Source organism: Phycodurus eques, chromosome 9 (assembly GCF_024500275.1).
Source record: "Phycodurus eques isolate BA_2022a chromosome 9, UOR_Pequ_1.1, whole genome shotgun sequence".
Taxonomy (NCBI): Eukaryota; Metazoa; Chordata; class Actinopteri; order Syngnathiformes; family Syngnathidae; genus Phycodurus; species Phycodurus eques.
Window position 1 is genome coordinate 29,900,459 of NC_084533.1, and position 18,849 is coordinate 29,919,307.

An 18,849-nucleotide genomic window follows, 5' to 3' on the forward strand; every position below is an offset into this window, starting at 1 on the left:
TCTTGTCCAGTCCGTATCGCGCCACTTCCCGTCTGCTCCGTGTCGCTTCCTGGCTCGTCCGCATCACGCCGGGTCGCTGTCCGAGGTGTTCGTCAAAGAGTAGTTGACTGACTTCCTGTGGAGGCCATCTTGGCGTGTTGTAAAAGTCAAACTCAGGTTCCTCTCGAACAGACATCTTGAAAACGGCCAGATGGAAGCCCCGCGATTCATTAATTCATTCATTCATCTTCCATTCCGCTTATCCTCACTAGGGTGGCGGGCGTGCTGGAGCTTATCCCAGCAATCCTCGGGCGAGAGGCGGGGTACACCCTGAACTGGTCGCCAGTCAATCGCAGGGCACAGAGAAACAAAGAACCATTCGCGCACACATTCACACCTATGGGCAATTTAGAGTCGTCAATCAACCTACCATGCATGTATTTGGGATGTGGGAGCAAACCGGAGTGCCCGGAGAAAAGCCCACGCAGGCACGGGGAGAACATGCAAACTCCACACAGACGGGGCCGGGATTTGAACCCCGTCCTCAGAACTGTGAGGCAGGTGTGCTAACCAGTCGCCCACCGTGCCGCCAGCCCCGGGATGTTTGATTTAATTTGTCGTCAAAATGTTTCATAGTGCGACATCCCTTGTGAAAAATGCTGTGTGTGTGTGTGTGTGTTTGCGTATGTGCGTGCCTGCCCGTGTGCCTACATGCATGCATGTACGTGTGTAGCTCCTTACTGCAACAGTCTGGTGAGGAACATGGATTCCAATCCCATGTCCAGGATGATATGGGAAGCTGTGAAGCCACTGCTGATGGGGAAAATCCTCTACACTCCCGACACTCCTGCCACACAGAGGGTCATCCGTGAGGTGATGATGTCACATCCTGCTTGCCCACCTCCAGTCTGCTGCACAACGTGCGCTCGAACGGTGTGCGTTTGTTTGCGGTGCCTTCAGGTGAACCGGACGTTCCAGGAGCTAGGCGTGTTCAGGGACTTGGAAGGAATGTGGAAGGAGATGAGACCCAAAGTTTGGAACTTCCTGGAGAACAGTGAACAGATGAACCTGATCCGGGTAACCCGTCGTTTTGACTTCATATTCCATCGAACGATGAAAACTGATTTGATGAACCTCATGATTCTTTTTCATTTGGTGGCGATGAAAGACAAGATAAGTCAAAGCACTTGTGTGCGTTCCAGTCCCTGCTGAAAATCAACGTGACCGCCACCTACTTCCACGCTCAATTGGCCGACACCGACTGGACCGTGGCCGACGTCTCCAACTTCCTGTCCAGGCATGCCGACCAGCAGCCACTGACGAGCGGGGCCCTCACCTGGAGAGACGTCTTCAACGAGACCGACCAGGCCGTAACCAGCATCTCTCGCTTCATGGAGGTGAGCTTCCAAACGCCGGTGACGAGCGTACGTAATAACACGTTAGCGACCAGTGAACGCTTGTGCCAACACCGTGAGCTTGGTCTTGACTTGAGACTGGCTTTTGAGGGTCACGTGACCATGACATGTTTCAGTGTGTGAATCTGGACAAACTGGAGCCCGTCTCTACTGAGGAGCGCATGATCAATGAGTCAATGGTTCTGCTGGAGGACAGGAAGTTCTGGGCCGGGATTGTCTTCCCAGATGTCGCTGCCAATGCCACAGAGCTTCCCCCCAACATGAGCTACAAAATCCGCATGGACATCGACAACGTGGAACGGACTAATAAGATCAAAGACGCGTAAGGACACACGTGGGCTACTATGAGAAGAACTAAAAAGTATATGTTTGTATTCAAGGGTGGGGTGTGATGCAAAGCGGCCGCTGAACCTCAATGAGATTTTGTTCAATCTGCTGCACCTGCACTGTTGAGAGACTGTGGTTTGCCTGGTTCTCTTCAGTTACTGGGACCCGGGTCCTCGCGCTGACCCTTTTGAAGACATGCGGTACATCTGGGGAGGGTTCTCCTACCTGCAAGATGTCATCGAGCACGCCCTTGTCCGAGCCATGACTGGCACCAAAGAGAAGATGGGTGTCTACATCCAGCAGATGCCGTACCCGTGCTACGTGGACGACATGTATGCCACAGTCACAGATAGTTGAGTCCGCTCACCGGAGAGTCAGGTCACTTGTCTTGTTCTTTCTTGGCATCCTCAGCTTCCTGCGGGTAATGAGCCGCTCCATGCCGCTCTTCATGACTCTGGCCTGGATGTTCTCCGTGTCCATCATTCTGAAGAGCGTGGTGTACGAGAAGGAGGCACGTCTGAAGGAGACCATGAGGATCATGGGATTAGACAACGGCATCCTGTGGTTCAGCTGGTTCATCAGCAGTCTGATTCCTCTGCTCATCAGCGCTGGACTCCTGGTGCTGATGCTCAAGGTCAGTTTATTTGTCAAGCTTTTTGTTTTGTGTCAGTGTCAACATGTAGAGCACATAAGATTCAAGTGTGCTTCCTAGAGTTTGTGTGCTTGTTTGTGGTCTGGTTGATTGTTGTCCAGTTGCGGTTGACTTTTTCATCGGGGTCAGGTTATCTGATTGATTGAGGTCTGCAACCCCAATTCCAATGAAGTTGGGACATTGTGTTAAACATAAATAAAAACAGAATACAATGATTTGCAAATCATGTTCAACCTATATTTAATTGAATACACTGCAAAGACAAGATAATTTCATGTTCAAACTGATAAACTTGATTGTTTTTAGCAAATAATCATTAACTTAGAATTTTATGGCTGCAACACGTTCCAGAAAAGCTGGGACAGGGGGCAAAAAAGACTGAGAAAGTTGAGGAATGCTCATCAAACACCTGTTTGGGTAATCCCACAGGTGAACAGGCTAATTGGGAATAGGTGGGTGCCATGATTGGGTAGAAAAGGAGCTTCCCTGAATTGCTCAGTCATTCACAAACAAAGATGGGGCGAGGTTCACCTCTTTGTGAACAAGTGCGTGTGAAAATAGTCGAACAATTTAAGGACAATGTTCCTCAACGTACAATTGCAAGGAATTTAGGGGTTTCATCATCTACGGTCCATAATATCATCAAAAGGTTCAGAGAATCTGAAGAAATCACTGCATGTAAGCGGCGAGGCCGAAAACCAACATTGAATGACCGTGACCTTCGATCCCTCAGGCGGCACTGCATCAAAAGCCGACATCGATGTGTAAAGGATATCATCGCATGGGCTCAGGAACACTTCAGAAAACCAATGTCAGTAAATAAAGTTTTGCGCTACATCCGTAAGTGCAACTTGAAACTCTACTATGCAAAGCAAAAGCCATTTATCAACAACACCCAGAAACGCCGCCGGCTTCTCTGGACCCGAGTTCATCAAAGATGGACCGACGCAAAGTGGAAAAGTGTTCTACGGTCCGACGAGTCCACATTTCAAATTGTTTTGGGAAATTGTGGACGTCGTGTCCTCCGGGCCAAAGAGGAAAAGAACCATCCCGACTGTTATGGACGCAAAGTTCAAAAACCAGCATCTGTGATGGTATGGGGCTGTGTTAGTGCCAATGGCATGGGTAACTTACACATCTGTGAAGGCACCATTAATGCTGAAAGGTACATACAGGTTTTGGAGAAGCATATGCTGCCATCCAAGCGACGTCTTTTTCACGGACGCCCCTGCTTATTTCCGCAAGACAATGCCAAACCACATTCTGCACGTGTTACAACAGCGTGGCTTCGTAGTAAAAGAGTGCGGGTACTAGACTGGCCTGCCTGCTAGTCCAGACCGGTCTCCCATTGAAAATGTGTGGCGCATTATGAAGCGTAAAATACGACAACGGAAACCCCGGACTGTTGAACGGCTGAAGCTGTACATCGAGCAAGAATGGGAAAGAATTCCACCTCCATACACCTCAGTTCCCAAACGTTTATTGAATGTTGTTCAAAGAAAAGGTGATGGAACACAGTGGCAAACATGACCCCGTCCCAGCTTTTTGGGAACGTGTTGCAGCCATCAAATTCTAAGTTACTGATTATTTGGTAAAAACAATAGTTTATCAGTTTGAACATTAAATGTCTTGTCTTTGTAGTGTATTCAATTAAATATAGGTTGAACATGATTTGCAATTGTATTCTGTTTTTATTTGTTTAACACAACTTACCAACTTCATTGGAATTAGGGTTATAGTTACCTGGTTGATTGTGGTCTTGTCGTCCGATTGATTGTTGTCTGATTGGTTGATTTTGGTCCAATTACGGTTTTATGGTTAATTATCATCTGTTTGATTTTGGTCTGTTTTAGGCCTGATTTTCTGGTTGATTTTGGACTGGTTATCTAATTGATTGTGGCCTGTTTGTGGTCTTGCTGTCTGGACGATTGTGGTCTGTGTGACAATATTTCCCTCCCCAATCTGATTCTCTGGCTCTCAGAAAGGAAACTTGCTGCCGTACAGCGACACCGGTGTGGTCTTCCTCTTCCTGGCATCTTTTGCCGTGGTGACCATCATGCAGTGCTTTCTCCTCAGTACGGTATTTGCTCGAGCGAATTTGGCTGCTGCCTGTGGAGGAATCATCTACTTCACACTGTACTTGCCCTACGTACTCTGCGTGGCCTGGCAGGACCACATCGGGTTTGGCACCAAAGTCTTCGCAGTACGAACGCACAAGAGCGACAGTTTGTGAGATATGAAGTTACTATTTGACAGCTCAAGTCATGAGTCTGACACCCTAACTCCTACAGAGCCTCCTGTCCCCTGTGGCTTTTGGGTTCGGCTGCGAGTACTTTGCTCTGTTTGAAGAGCAGGGCGTCGGCATCCAATGGAAGAACCTGGTGGCGAGTCCCCTGGAGGAAGACGACTTCAGCCTCCGTACTGCCATTATCATCATGTACTTTGACTCCTTCCTGTACGGGCTCCTCACCTGGTACATCGAAGCCGTCTTTCCAGGTGGGAGACCTCAGAGTGTGTCGTGAAACATTTTCAAAAATTATACAGTGTGTGTGTGTGTGTGTGTGTATATATATATATGTGTGTGTAAATATATGTATGTATGTATATATGTATGTGTATATGTATATATATACATTACAACAAAGCAAAATAAACTACAACGAACTAACACTGGCAAATGGTGGAAAGTAGGCAATAGTGCGGCATTTTTGCTGCGCTCAAGAATCTAGCTGATTGTCATGGAGACCGACAAGTGTACGCAGGAGGCTCCGCCCGTCCACACTCGCCAGGTGACTGAGAAAACAAAAAACAAGACAGCAAGCAGACAGATGCTGGGATCACGACATCGTTTGGATTCAACAGAACCGAACGGGACTCCCGGTCCAGCATGTTAGGTCGTGACTTGTTTGTATGTCGCAGGTCAATACGGGATTCCTCGGCCGTGGTTCTTCCCCTTCACCAAGTCCTACTGGTTTGGAGACGAGGATAACAAGTCGAACAAAGTCCCTCTGAAACACAAAGGAAACCCCGGTGGTGAGAATGCAAAGACACGCCACAAAGACACTCAACAAATCTAAACGATGACTGTGAGTTTTATCGTGAAAGGGTGTGCAGGACTAAATTGTGTGTGTCCAGCGGTGTGCATGGAAGAGGAACCAGCTCATCTTGACCCTGGCGTCTACATCGAGAATCTGGTGAAGGTTTACCGGCACGGAAGGAAGCTGGCGGTGGACGGACTGACGCTTGGCTTCTACGAGGGACAGATCACCTCCTTCCTGGGACATAATGGCGCAGGAAAGACCACCACCATGTAAGCCCAGACCACATGCAGAGACTATTTCAGGAATTGAAACGAGTACCGACTCAACTGCCCGTCACCGCAGGTCCATCCTCACCGGTCTGTTCCCACCCACCTCCGGTACCGCCTACATTCTGGGTCGAGACATCCGCACGGAGCTGAGCGCCATCCGGCAGAGTCTGGGTGTCTGCCCTCAACACAACGTTCTCTTCAGCATGTGAGCGCTCTTCCGGTCCTGCTCAGGTGCTTTCTAACTTTTACTGTTGGCCAACGACAGTTAAGTGCATGTCGGGCGCCCCGCACAGGTTGACTGTGGAAGAGCACATCTGGTTCTACGCTCAACTCAAAGGCCTGTCGGAGGAGCAGGTGAAAGGCGAGATCGAGCAGATCCTCCACGACACTGGCCTGCCACACAAACGCAAGTCCAAGACCAGCACGTTGTCCGGCGGCATGCAGAGGAAGCTGTCTGTCGCTCTCGCCTTTGTCGGGGGTTCTAAGGTGGTAATCTTGGACGAGCCCACAGCCGGAGTCGATCCCTACGCTCGAAGAGGAATCTGGGATCTGCTGCTGAAGTACCGGCAGGGTGAGCTCGTCCCAGACTTTTACGTCAGTTCTTTCTTCTTGAGATGCGCTGTCTCGTTTTTGATGGGATCCTACGGTGTGTAGAAAGAATGAATAGTCACAAATAAGCAAGACCGTAGACAACACAAAGAAATAAAACAAGGCAACAACAACAAAAATTACAAATCAATCAAACAAAACAACGTTCTGTAAAGTCGTAATGTTCACGTTAGTGTTACTAGTTCATAGCACACATGCAGTTTGTTATATTCGAGGCTGTCAAGGTGTTGTGGGGAGTTATATTTGTCAAGAACACTGATTTCTTAGATCCATCCATCCATTTTCCGTACCGCTTATCCTCACGCGGGTCACGGGCGTGCTGAAGCCCATCGCAGCTATCTTCGGGCGAGAGGGGGGGTACACCCTGAACTAGACGCCAGCCAGTCGCAGGGCACATAGAAACAAGCAACCATTCACACTCACACCTACGGGCAATTTAGAGTCTTCAATCAATTTCCCACGCATGTTTTTGGGATGTGGGAGGAAACCAGAGTGCCCGGAGAATAGCCACGCAGGCACGGGGAGAACATGCAAACTCCACGCAGACGGGGCCAGATTTGAACGCGGGTCCTCAGAACGGTGACTGGACTGCTAACCAGTCAGGCACCGTGCCGCCACTGATTTCTAAGATTACATTATTTTTAAATCAATGGGATGACGCTATTGATTGGATATTTGCAGGTTAATTGTTCCAATCAGAATGATCCTGAACCTTGAAGGATTTCTTGGCACCAGACTTAACAAAAAAGAAAAGCTGAATTGAATGTCATAAATGATAACTGGTTGGGGAAGGGAATCAAGAACTGTTTGATTTAGAGTGAATGTATTTATAAATAAGATGTAACTCATGCACCTGTCTTACAATGATGACTTGTAAAAGGTGAACCACAAATACATCTGCCGAGTCTATCGTTAATTATATTTCGAAAAATTTTATAATAAAGAACACCAATAACCGATAAAGAACACCAAGAATAAAATAAACCTATAAAGAACACCAAGAATAAAATAAAGAACACCAAGAATAAAATTACATCCAGTATTTTAAAAGAAAGCTGTGAGTCTAAGCTCATATCAAGATTGAGCAGGCGTCCATCTTTTCTGAACCCTAACCCTAACTCAGGACGCACCATCATCCTGTCCACGCACCACATGGACGAGGCCGACATCCTAGGCGACCGCATCGCCATCATCTCGCACGGCAAGTTGTGCTGCGTCGGATCGTCGCTCTTCCTCAAAAACCAACTGGGGACGGGCTACTACCTGACCCTGGTCAAGAAGGACCCCGAACCCTCGCTCAGCTCCTACAGGAACTCGTCCAGCACCGTGTCCTTCACCAAGAAGGTCCCAGACCACCACGGTAGTTTTGATTAAAAAGTCGCTCGACCGACAATTCATCGGGACCCTGCTGGGTTCTATTGCAGGACGAGAGCGGTTCCGTCAGCAGCAGTGACGCCGGACTGGGCAGCGAACAGGAAAGTGATGCCGCCACCGTCGGTGAGCACCGTGTCGTCTTCTTCACCTTCTAAACTTTCTTCACTCTATTCACTTCCTTCACCTTGCTCTGGAACCACTTTCATCTTTGATCTGCATCCTTAGAAACCGGGAAGGCGGCATCGGCGTGCGACGTGCCCCTCCCACCGGTGGATACGTCCCAGGTGTCGGGCCTGATCCTGCGCCACATCCCCGCAGCCCGCATGGTGGAGGACCTCGGACACGAGCTGACCTTCGTCCTGCCGTACTCGGCCGCCAAGGACGGAGCATTTGTGGAGCTTTTCAGGGAAATGGACGAAAAGCTGAGCGACTTGAACATCTCCAGTTACGGCGTGTCCGACACCACCTTGGAGGAGGTGGGTCGCTAATGCTCCCCAACATGAATATTTAATCAGAGAGTACAATTCAAATTAGTGTCCTTAGAGAGAACGATCAATCAAAATCGAAACCTTTATTCAACTAGAAAATAAAAAATTCATTGAGACCGAGGTCTCTTTTTCAAGGGTGATCTGGCCGAGAAGACGGCGCACTGTATAGAACACAGTACAATTACAAACAGAAAACTACCATTGATAGAGTACCATCCACCCGGAATGGAGAAGAGTAAATACTGATCAAAGGTACAAAATGCAAGCACAACAAAACAGTATCAAAACACAATGAGGAGCACACTTAAAAGTCAGTGTGCGAAGAAAAGTGCGACTGGTCACAGCAGGAGCAACTGGTATCAAGAACTGCAGCAAAGAGTCGACTCTGAAAGTCATTTCAGGAGTGAAATAGTAGTACAATAGTAAAATGGGATTCTCTTATTGGCCTCGGTCCGCACGGACGGCACTTTCAAAACGCACCCAGGTGCTGGATCTGAGATTCGTGGAATTTCGATCATCGCAACATCTTTTTGGTTTCGACAGATTTTCCTGAAAGTGGCTGAAGATAATGGCGTGGACACAGATGTGCCCTCGGGTAACGTCCGATCTCCGACGCGCTCGACGCGTTCCTCGGTCCGACAGCTTAAACTCCGCCTCGTGTGTCGGTGTGTGTAGACGGCACGCTTCCCGTCCGGCGCCGACGACGGACTCATGCCTTCGGAGGAGGCGACCCTCAGAGTTGCCTGAGACCTTTGACGGACGAGCACGACGACGACGCGTCCGACGTCGATCCCGGTATACGCGCACACGTGATTACACGCGCACGTATGTTAACACGCACGCTGTTTGACGGATGCGTGGCGTTTCAGAGAGTCGTGAGACGGACCGGTTGAAGTGTGTCGGCGGGAAAGGGTCAGAGAAAGTGAGCGGCTGGAATCTGAGGAAACAACAATTTGTGGCGCTCATGTGGAAAAGATTTCTTTACGCCCGACGCTCCCGCAAAGGTTTCTTCGCCCAGGTCTCCCGTCGGCCGCACGGCATTTTTGTCACGAGCTCCGCATTCGTGATGACGTCGTTGTCGCGTCTCGCAGATCGTCCTTCCCGCCGTCTTCGTCTGCATCGCGCTCGTCTTCAGTCTCATCGTTCCTCCTTTCGGGAAATATCCAAATTTGGAGCTGCAGCCCTGGATGTACGAAGACCAAGTCACCTTCATCAGGTACTCCCGGCGTCTCGGTCACCGGCCATCTCCGTGACTCACTTTTGCGTTGCCAAATAGGAGACCTTTTAAAAAAGTGACGTTCTACTTGGTGTTGTGTGATAGTGACGACGCGCCAGGAGACGCCACCATGCAGAAATTGCTGACTTCGCTTTTGGACCCGCCGGGACTGGGGACACGTTGCATGCTGGGACATCCCGTCCCGTAAGATGACCGTTCCTCTCTCCTCTTCTGGCCTCTCGTCTATTGCCTCCCCTTTCGCCCCTCCCCGTTTTCCCGGGTTCTCACAAGCGGCCTCCGCTTCTCCTCGCCAGCGACGGGCCGTGCACGATGGGCGACGACGACTGGAGCGTCCCGGAGGTCCCGGAGAGTGTCCGACGAATGTTCGTCTCTGGAAACTGGACCATGGAGGACCCGTCTCCCGCCTGCTCGTGCAGCTGCGACGGCAGGAAGAAGATGCTGCCCGAGTGCCCCGCCGGAGCCGGAGGAATGCCCCCGCCCGAGGTAACCGTGACGCTGTGACACTGATGACGTCATAGCGGGGGCGGCGTCAGCGACCTGCGCTTTGTGTTCAGATGAAGGTGAGTTCTACAGACATGCTGCAGAACCTGACGGGGAGAAACATCTCCGACTACCTTGTCAAGACGTACGCTCAAATCATCGGCAAGAGGTCGGACACGATACGGAATACACACACAAAGTACACGCAGAGTGCACAAAATACACATCAACTTTAGGTTTGTGTCCTTCGCAGTTTGAAGAACAAAGTTTGGGTCAACGAGTTCAGGTGAGTTTGTGCGATCGCAGAGTATGTTTTCGATCAATAATTGATCATATGACCGACGGGCGGAAAGGTACGGAGGCTTCTCATTGGGCGCCAGGAGCACGCAGGTCCTCCCCCCGGCCCTCGAGATCGACGACGCCATCCGGCGCATCCGCAAAATCTTCGAACTGCAGAAGGTTCGGTTCCCCGAGTGATTATCGATGACTGTTGATTATCTTTATTTGGTTACTACTGGTCTCTTTCAACTTAACGTATGTTCATGTTTGGATTTAGACATGTCTTCGTTATGATACAATGGTGATCATGAATATGTGAATATTACTCACAACCTCACGGTGATGAAACGTTTGCCTATTGATCATTGAACAGGGAGCTGCAGCCGATCGATTTCTTGACAATTTGTCGGCTTTCATCAACGGTTTGGACACCAAAAACAACGTCAAGGTGAGCACACGCGCACGACCGTTCGATCGATCGATCGATTCACTGTCGGCCGGCCGTCCAGATCTGGTTCAACAACAAAGGCTGGCACAGCATGGGCTCGTTCATGAACGTGATGAGCAACGCCATCGTGAGGGCCAACCTTCCTCCCGGGAAGGACGCCGGCCGCTTCGGCATCCGAGCCTTCAATCACCCGCTCAACCTGACCAAGGAGCAACTGTCCCAGGTGGCGCTGTGAGTCACACGCGCACACACGTGCATGCGCGCGCACGTGTCGTCCCGCGCGTGAGCGTTTGCGCCGCTGCTCTCCAGGGTCACGACCTCGGTGGACGTGCTGGTGTCCATCTGCGTGATCTTCGCCATGTCCTTCGTTCCGGCCAGCTTTGTGGTTTTCCTCATCCAGGAGCGCGTCAGCAAAGCCAAGCACATGCACTTCATCAGCGGCGTGCACCCCCTCCTCTACTGGAGCGCCAACTTCATCTGGGACATGGTGCGACCGCGTGCGTCTCCCTGTGTGTGCGTGTCGGCTGACGCGTTGTGTTGCGTCTCCGCAGTGTAACTACGTCGTCCCGGCAACGCTGGTCATCATCATCTTCGTGTGTTTCCAACAAAAAGCTTACGTCTCCTCCACAAACCTTCCCGTGCTCGCTCTGCTACTCCTGCTCTATGGGTACACACGTGCACGCACACTACACTCTAAAAACAGTTGGGTTAATTTTAACCCGATTTGGGTTCATTTCATCCCGATTACCGGGTCTAAAAGGGACCGACCGCCACTCGGGTTATCCATTTGCCCGACTATTTGGATCAAATTAAAATAACCCAACATTGTAGTTTCATACGGTCTATACATTATGAAACACACAGACCAAAGTTACAAGTGGCGAAAGGATACTGTCGATACCAAAAGTAAAGTTACGTATATTGACTACAATGTGTAGGGTTACTGCAAAAATGAAATTGAACACAGACACACAAAGTTTGACCCTTGTCTAATTCATAATTTAATAGATTTACATTACTTCAATTTGTAAAATAAATCAAAACAAAACTGTTAACTAGAACATATAGAACTCTTCGGTTATTTTGGATCTAGTACAAGTGAAAGTTGAGTAAATCCAGATTCATATTTACTAGATTTGTTGTGTAAAATACCAAAATAGAAAAGACAAATGCACACTGCTATGACGTGTGCGTGTGCACTGACGCGTGCGTGCAGGTGGTCGATCACCCCGCTGATGTACCCGGCGTCGTTCGTGTTCGGCATCCCCAGCACGGCCTACGTGGTCCTCACCAGCTTCAACATCCTCATCGGCATCAACGGGAGCATCTCCACCTTCGTGATGGAGCTCTTCGGAGACCACGTGAGCGCACACGGCATGCCAGACTACTAATGTCGCTAATGTGCTAATGTGCTACTGTGGCTTCAGGAGATCGGCGGCATCAACGACATCCTGAAAAACGTCCTCCTCATCTTCCCGCACTTCTGTTTGGGCCGAGGCCTCATCGACATGGTCAAGAACCAGGCCATGGCCGACGCGCTGCAGAGATTTGGTAACGCGCCCTAGCGTGCGCACACACATCGGCGCCGTGTGAGACGTGACTTGTGTGTGTCTTGCGTGTTACAGGAGACAACAGGCTACGGTCTCCTCTGGAGTGGGACATGGTGGGCAAGAATCTGTTTGCAATGGCGCTCGAGGGTGTCGTCTTCTTCATCATCACCCTCCTCATACAGTACAGATTCTGCGTCAAACCCAGGTGAGAAACGCACGCAGGCGCACTCACTTACACCAAAGCACAAAATTGCATATTCAGTCCCAAAATGTGCTAAGTGCTTTACTCACACCTTCATTTCATTTGTGTGAATGTGTGTGTATGTTTTTCAGTTTTGACTTTGGTTTTTCAAACTCAGGTAGTTACAATTTTTGTTTTCAAAAAGACTTTGTTTTAGTTTAGTTTTTATTAGTTATAGTATTTGTTTTTTGTTTTTTTATAAATAGAGGGTACTTCTGGCAAGCACGGTGGACAACTGGTTAGTACATTTGCCTCACAGTTGTGTAAGACCGGGGTTCAAATCCCGGCCCCGCCTGTGTGGATTTTGCATGTTCTCCCCGTGCCTGCATGGGTTTTCTCCGGGTACTCCGCTTTCCTCCCACATCCCAAAAACATGAGTGGTAGGTTGATTGAAGACTCTAAATTGCCCGTAGGTGTGAAAATGAGTGTGAATTGTTGTTTGTTTCTATGTGCCCTGCGATTGGCTGGCGACCAGTCCAGGGTGCACCCCGCCTCTCGCCCGAAGATAGCTGGGATAGGCTCCAGCAACCCGCGACCCGCGTGAGGATAAGTGGTATGGAAAATGGATGGATGGAGTGTTTCTTGTGTGCAAGCTTAAAAACAGTATTGTGTAATAAAAACGATGTCATTTTAAAAACAAATCAAATACAGGTGCTGTATAACAGTTCTCAGACTTTGAAGTTCAATAAGTCAATGCATAAAACTGCTTCTAAGGTTAAAGTAGATGCATCACAACATATATAAAACCATTCTTGAAACACATCCTTTATGTTTAACCTCTAAATATCATTGTAAACAAAAAGAAATTCAAGTCATTCCAGTCATGTCAAATGCAGCCACGACACTCGCTTTCCTTCCCGTCCCTTGCTGCCAAATTTGAAAGTTGTGGCTGCTCTGTTTTCCCCTTGAAAAGGATTCCACACACAACTTTGCTATACATTTGCTATAACCATAGTTAGCTTTAGTTAATTTTGTAAATGTAAAACGTAGTGTCAGTTAACTTTTTTGGTTTTCTTTTTTTTTAACCACACTTTTTTTTGTAAATTTCTTTGACAAAAATGTTTTTTCAGTTTTAGTTTGAGTTATTTTGTTGTTTTTCATGAACTACAATAACGTTGGCGTGTGCGCGTACGACAGGCCAATCAGTCATGTGGCCAAACTGGGAGTTTTGGGAGAGGAAGACGAGGACGTCGCTCGCGAGAGGCAGCGGATCGTACACGGACTCGGACCCGGACACATCCTGGAACTCCGACAACTCACCAAGGTCCGCGACATCCGTCCGTGTGTGTGCACGCAACTGTGTTGTTTCAATCAAGTTGTGGTTGTCATCACTTCCTGCTTCCTGGCCTCCAGGTGTTCAAAAGGAAACAGAAACCAGCAGTCGATCGACTTTGCGTCGGAATTCCTCCTGGAGAGGTTTGTTGTGCACGCACACACGGACAACAGTTGTTTGTGTGTGTATATAAAGCGTGTAAGTGTGTGTGTGTGGTCAGTGTTTCGGCCTGCTGGGCGTGAACGGCGCAGGAAAGACGACAACCTTCAAAATGCTGACTGGCGACACCATGGTGACCAGCGGGGAGGCCTTTCTTGCTGGGAAGAGGTCAGGTCAAAGTTCATTGGTTAATGTCACGCCTCCGCTAACGTGCTAACCCTCACCAGCATCCTGCGGGAGCTGGACCAGGTCCACCAGAACATGGGCTACTGTCCGCAGTTCGACGCCGTCAACGAGCTGCTGACGGGCCGAGAACATCTGGAGCTCTACGCCATCCTCAGAGGCGTTCCCGGCAAGGAAGTGTGCGACGTGCGTGGCGAGCCCAGATCACCTTACGGGTTGATGATGATGATGATGATGATGAGGAGGAGGAGGATGACGACGGTGTGATTGACAGGTGGCCGAGTGGGGCATCAGGAGGTTGGGCCTGCTCAAGTACGCCGACAAAGCGACAGGAAGTTACAGCGGCGGCAATCTGCGCAAACTGTCCACCGCCATGGCGCTCATCGGAGCGCCGCCCGTCGTCTTTCTGGTGAGTGCGGCGGCCGGCACGGCGACGGCACGCTTTAGGTTAGCCAACCTTATCCGCGACGTTAGCGTACCTTCAGCAATATTAGCACAGCATTATTTACGACATGACATTATTAGTTACAGTAACCTAAGGCCCGGTCCACACATCAAGACAATTGGCCTGTTTTTGTCCCGATTTTGCTTCTTCCCGACTAACGCCAGACCAGACCTGTCTTATTAGAGGATCCTATAATATTATCCTTAGGTCTGAGGTGTACTTGTTAACGATCATGTGCAGTAATCCCTTGTTTGTCGCGGGGTTAGGTTCCGGACCACCCTCGCTCGAGGTGAAATCCGTAAAGTAGCTACCACATATTTTGGGGATTATATATTTTCATATTTTAAATACGTATGCACAAGCCATTGAAAACTGTAGGCCCGGATAAATGCAGAGGGTTGCGTCAGGAAGGGCATCCGTCTTAAAACTTTGCCAAAAAATATGAGCGGTCATCCAAAGAATTCCATACCGGATCGGTCTCCGCCCGGATTAACAACGTCCGCCACCAGCGCCGTTAAGCATCCCAGACAGACAGAGAGAGAGAGTTGTGATTGATGTAGATTGTAATGGACATGTTGGTGAAAAAGCGGGTGATCAAGAAGTGATGGGTAAGTTTGGCATCCAGGAAAGGAACTTAGAGGGACAGATGGTGGTCGACTTTGCAAAATGGATGGAAATGGCTGTAGTGAAGACTTTCTTCCAGAAGAGGCAGGAACATAGGGTGACCTACAAGAGTGGAGGTAGAAGCACACAGGTGGATTACATCTTGTGCAGACGACGTCTTACTGACTCTAAGGTCGTGGTAGGGGAGAGTGTGGCTAGGCAGCAAAGAAGATGACTCTGGTGTTTGGGGGGGAAGATTAGGAAGACAAAGGAGGAGCAGAGAACCATGTGGTGGAAGCTGAGAAAGGAAGAGTGTTGTGCGGCTTTTCGGGAAAAGGTTAGACAGGCTCTCGGTGGACAGGAAGAGCTTCCAGAAGACTGGACCACGACAGCCGAGGTGATCAGAGAGATGGGCAGGAGAGTACTTGGTGTGGAAAGGGGAGAAGGAGACTTGTACAGGAAGTACAGGAAACCATACAAGGAAAGAGGTTAGCTAAGAAGAAGTGGGACACTGAGAGGACCGAGGAGAGGAGAAAGGAATACATTGAGATGCGACGTAGGGCAAAGGTAGAGGTGGCAAAGGCCAAACAAGAGGCATATATATATATATATATATATATATATATATATATATATATATATATGACATGTATGCAAAAAAACAACAAAAGAGGGACTAAACGGAAAAGCGATAACAAAAATATTCAGCCATAGAGGAGAAGTAAGAGTAGAGTACCAAGGGGATAACGTTGAATAACACAAATGCAAAGACAAACTAAGACAAGAAAAATAAGAAAGGAATAGAACGTAAACCACACGTTTAGAACAAGAAATAGGTGGCATACGAATGTGCACTGCGCAAGAGTAGAAAGCAAAACTTCCAATAAGAAAAGCGCAATTACTTCCGTGTAGGGAAAGAGAAACTGGCCCAACGCGCAACGTGGCGGAGAAGAAGCAGACAATCGACTATGAGCACACAACAAGTCGACAAGCTCTCTCGCGTCTGTCCGGCATTTAAAAACCTCTCTATAATTCTGACGAAGAGCAGGTGCATGCTGGAGGCTCCTCGCATCCACCAATTTTGCACCAAACACAAGCTCTTCACAGCATTCAGACTGGTTTCGTCCCCATAATCAGGTTCCGAACGCCTCGGGCCAACAATCTTCAATATTGAACTTGTGCAATATTTACGGGCAAAAATCTGATGACGACTGAGTCACGACTTGGTGAATTGTGACGTGGTACGGAATTTAGCCAATCAGAAAGCGACCTGCCTGAGGAACCAGGAAGTGGCTTCACCAGACGGAAAGAAGTAAAGTCCACAGTCTTTTTTGATGAGATCACCATTCTGCAACACTCCCGCTTCCGGTCCCTTCGGCAACATTCGGGAAACATCGGCGCATATCCGGTTGTGTTTCTTCTTCTTCGGTTTTGTGAGATCACGTGTGATCACATACAATTTCGGTCTTGGAGGAATGGATTCAAGATCAGCGGCGGAACATAATCTTTACGTGCGTGGTGTTGAGATTATCGGAGAACACCACAAAATGTACGAGCAAAACTGATTTTTTTTTTTTGTGTGTGTGGGCTCTGAAGCAGATCAAAACAATTTTAGATTTGAAAAATCTTGTGTGTGTGGACCAGGCCTAGCTTCTACGTTAGCATTACATTAGCGCACTTTTGTCCCACTTTGAGGCTGATTTTGTGTCGCATTTTCTCAGTGTTTTGATGAACTTTGAGTCATGTGAGCAATGAAACGACAGCAACAAGCAGGCAATCAGATAGAGGTGTTTTTTTTAGGTTACACGAGAGATTAGCAGGCCCTCAGCCATTTCGGGCTCAGTTTTAAGTTACGAAATGCTGAGGATCTTAAAAGTCGGCGAGTGCCTTCAGGTCGGCGAGGACGGCGCTTCTCGTCGTCCTTGTGGCCTTCTCGCTCTGCTTCCTGTTGCACTTGCGGGCGGAGCTAACTGTGGCTGTCGCCGTGGCAACAGGACGAGCCCACCACGGGCATGGACCCCAAAGCCCGCCGAGCGCTCTGGAACTGCATCCTCTGTGTCATCAAGGAGGGACGCTCCGTCGTGCTCACCTCGCACAGGTGCCACAGACCGTTCCTTGTCACCTTGATGGCTTGACGCCTTGTCCCATGTCCTTTCACATGTCGCCTTGTCCTCCTTGTCGCTTTGTCCTTGTTACGGCTTAGTCTAGGGGTCGCTAGGCGCAGCATAAAACGGCGAGACACGGGTAATTGTGATGAACAAAAAGCGATTATCATGCACGCACAGAAACAGAACAATTCATACGCACAATATTTACACAAGAAAAATGAAGCCTTCCTTCGGGGTAAGCCAAGGCCAAAATAACAAACAAAACCGATCTAACTTTCACCAATTCACTTTCTAAACCCTATGTGAAATAAAAAGAAACCAAAATACATTCACTAAACCTAACATCCTACACGAAGCAAAAACAGGACAAAAGAGTTCCAAAGAAAATGGCAGCTTACCCTTACTGCTTCGCGCTCTATGGACAGGTGGTTAACAAAATCTCTCAATGCAGGGAAAAGACAAAACGCTAACCAACAATGGGAGGGAATACTGTCATGCTAACTTAACAAACAAACAAAACGATCTTACTAACGAGGCTTTACAGTTACGACAAACACACGAACCGAGGCAACGAGGAGCGACGTGACGGCTGTCGAACGGGCCTCCCGACTAGGGTTGGGCATGGTTTGAATTTGAGCGATTCCGGTCCCGATTCCTCATTTCGATTCCGGTTCCAAACGATTCTCGATGCCCAACCCCACTCCCGACCAACTGACAGCAGCGGGATTTGAACATCGGCGTCTCCTCACAGCAGACACCGGACCGTTGGACTCCTGGTAGAAGCCAATCAGCTGGGCCCGTTTCAGGGAGACAATTAGCCAATCGCCTGCTGAAAGGCTCAAAGGAATACGCACACAAAGGTCCTCCCAAGACGACGTCTCACTCCGTCTGATAAACAGCAGGAGCCGTAACAGTCCTCTTGTCCCTTTTGTCCCATCTCCTTCACTTGTCTCCTTGTCCCCTTTCTCTCCTCATTCTCTCACATGCCTCCTTGTCCTTCAATAGAATGTTTTAAACATATTTTTTAGAATGTTTTAAACGTATTTTTCGACTGCTTTAATCATATTTTTTTAGAATGTTTGAACAGATATTAGAATCTTTTAAAGATTTTGAGAATTTTTAAATGCATTTTTTGTTTTAAATGTTTAGATTTATTTTGGGGGGGTCGGCACGGTGGGCGACTGGTTAGCACATCCGCTTCACAGTTCTGAGGTCCTGGGTTCAAAGCCGGACTCACCTGTGTGGAGTTTGCATGTTCTCCCTGTGCCTGGATGGGTTTTCTCCGGGTACAACGCTTTCCTCCTACATCCCAAAAACATGGATGGTAGGTTCATTGAGGACTCTAAATTGCCCATAGGTGTGAATGGTTGTTTGTCTATATGTGCCCTGCGATTGGCTGGCGACCAGTTCAGGGTGTACCCCGCCTATCACCAGAAGATAGCTGGGATAGTTTCCACCGCGCCCGCGACCCGCATGAGGATAAGCCGTACGGAAAATGAATGAATGAATGTATTTTTTTTTAGAATTGTTTTTTTAGTTTTAAAAGTATTTTTAAAATGTTTTAATGGTATTGTTAAAAGGTTTTAATGGTATTTTTAAGAATGTTTAAACTTTTTTTTTATGTGTACATATTTTTAGAATATTTAAAAATGTTCATGTTTGTTATCATCTGTGTTTGCACGTGTGTGT

General features: G+C 48.5%; 1 protein-coding gene across 1 annotated transcript in view; it reads left to right on the forward strand.

Moving 5' to 3' along the window:
* LOC133407458 (phospholipid-transporting ATPase ABCA1-like) overlaps nt 1–18,849 on the forward strand; it is a 37,648-nt gene that overhangs the window by 16,795 nt on the left and 2,004 nt on the right. Inside the window, exons 10-46 of the mRNA XM_061685393.1 lie at nt 713–852; nt 940–1,056; nt 1,182–1,376; nt 1,511–1,716; nt 1,877–2,053; nt 2,133–2,355; nt 4,355–4,576; nt 4,665–4,869; nt 5,293–5,406; nt 5,509–5,683; nt 5,757–5,888; nt 5,977–6,254; nt 7,416–7,636; nt 7,717–7,789; nt 7,892–8,142; nt 8,698–8,749; nt 8,830–8,949; nt 9,024–9,172; nt 9,246–9,370; nt 9,476–9,574; nt 9,685–9,874; nt 9,946–10,040; nt 10,125–10,157; nt 10,225–10,330; nt 10,524–10,598; nt 10,660–10,829; nt 10,908–11,085; nt 11,150–11,265; nt 11,815–11,959; nt 12,026–12,149; nt 12,224–12,353; nt 13,527–13,653; nt 13,743–13,805; nt 13,883–13,989; nt 14,049–14,190; nt 14,279–14,413; nt 17,047–17,150. Of these exons, the coding sequence (XP_061541377.1) occupies nt 713–852; nt 940–1,056; nt 1,182–1,376; nt 1,511–1,716; nt 1,877–2,053; nt 2,133–2,355; nt 4,355–4,576; nt 4,665–4,869; nt 5,293–5,406; nt 5,509–5,683; nt 5,757–5,888; nt 5,977–6,254; nt 7,416–7,636; nt 7,717–7,789; nt 7,892–8,142; nt 8,698–8,749; nt 8,830–8,949; nt 9,024–9,172; nt 9,246–9,370; nt 9,476–9,574; nt 9,685–9,874; nt 9,946–10,040; nt 10,125–10,157; nt 10,225–10,330; nt 10,524–10,598; nt 10,660–10,829; nt 10,908–11,085; nt 11,150–11,265; nt 11,815–11,959; nt 12,026–12,149; nt 12,224–12,353; nt 13,527–13,653; nt 13,743–13,805; nt 13,883–13,989; nt 14,049–14,190; nt 14,279–14,413; nt 17,047–17,150 (5,314 nt within the window). The remainder of the gene's footprint in view (nt 1–712; nt 853–939; nt 1,057–1,181; nt 1,377–1,510; nt 1,717–1,876; nt 2,054–2,132; nt 2,356–4,354; nt 4,577–4,664; nt 4,870–5,292; nt 5,407–5,508; nt 5,684–5,756; nt 5,889–5,976; nt 6,255–7,415; nt 7,637–7,716; nt 7,790–7,891; nt 8,143–8,697; nt 8,750–8,829; nt 8,950–9,023; nt 9,173–9,245; nt 9,371–9,475; nt 9,575–9,684; nt 9,875–9,945; nt 10,041–10,124; nt 10,158–10,224; nt 10,331–10,523; nt 10,599–10,659; nt 10,830–10,907; nt 11,086–11,149; nt 11,266–11,814; nt 11,960–12,025; nt 12,150–12,223; nt 12,354–13,526; nt 13,654–13,742; nt 13,806–13,882; nt 13,990–14,048; nt 14,191–14,278; nt 14,414–17,046; nt 17,151–18,849) is intronic.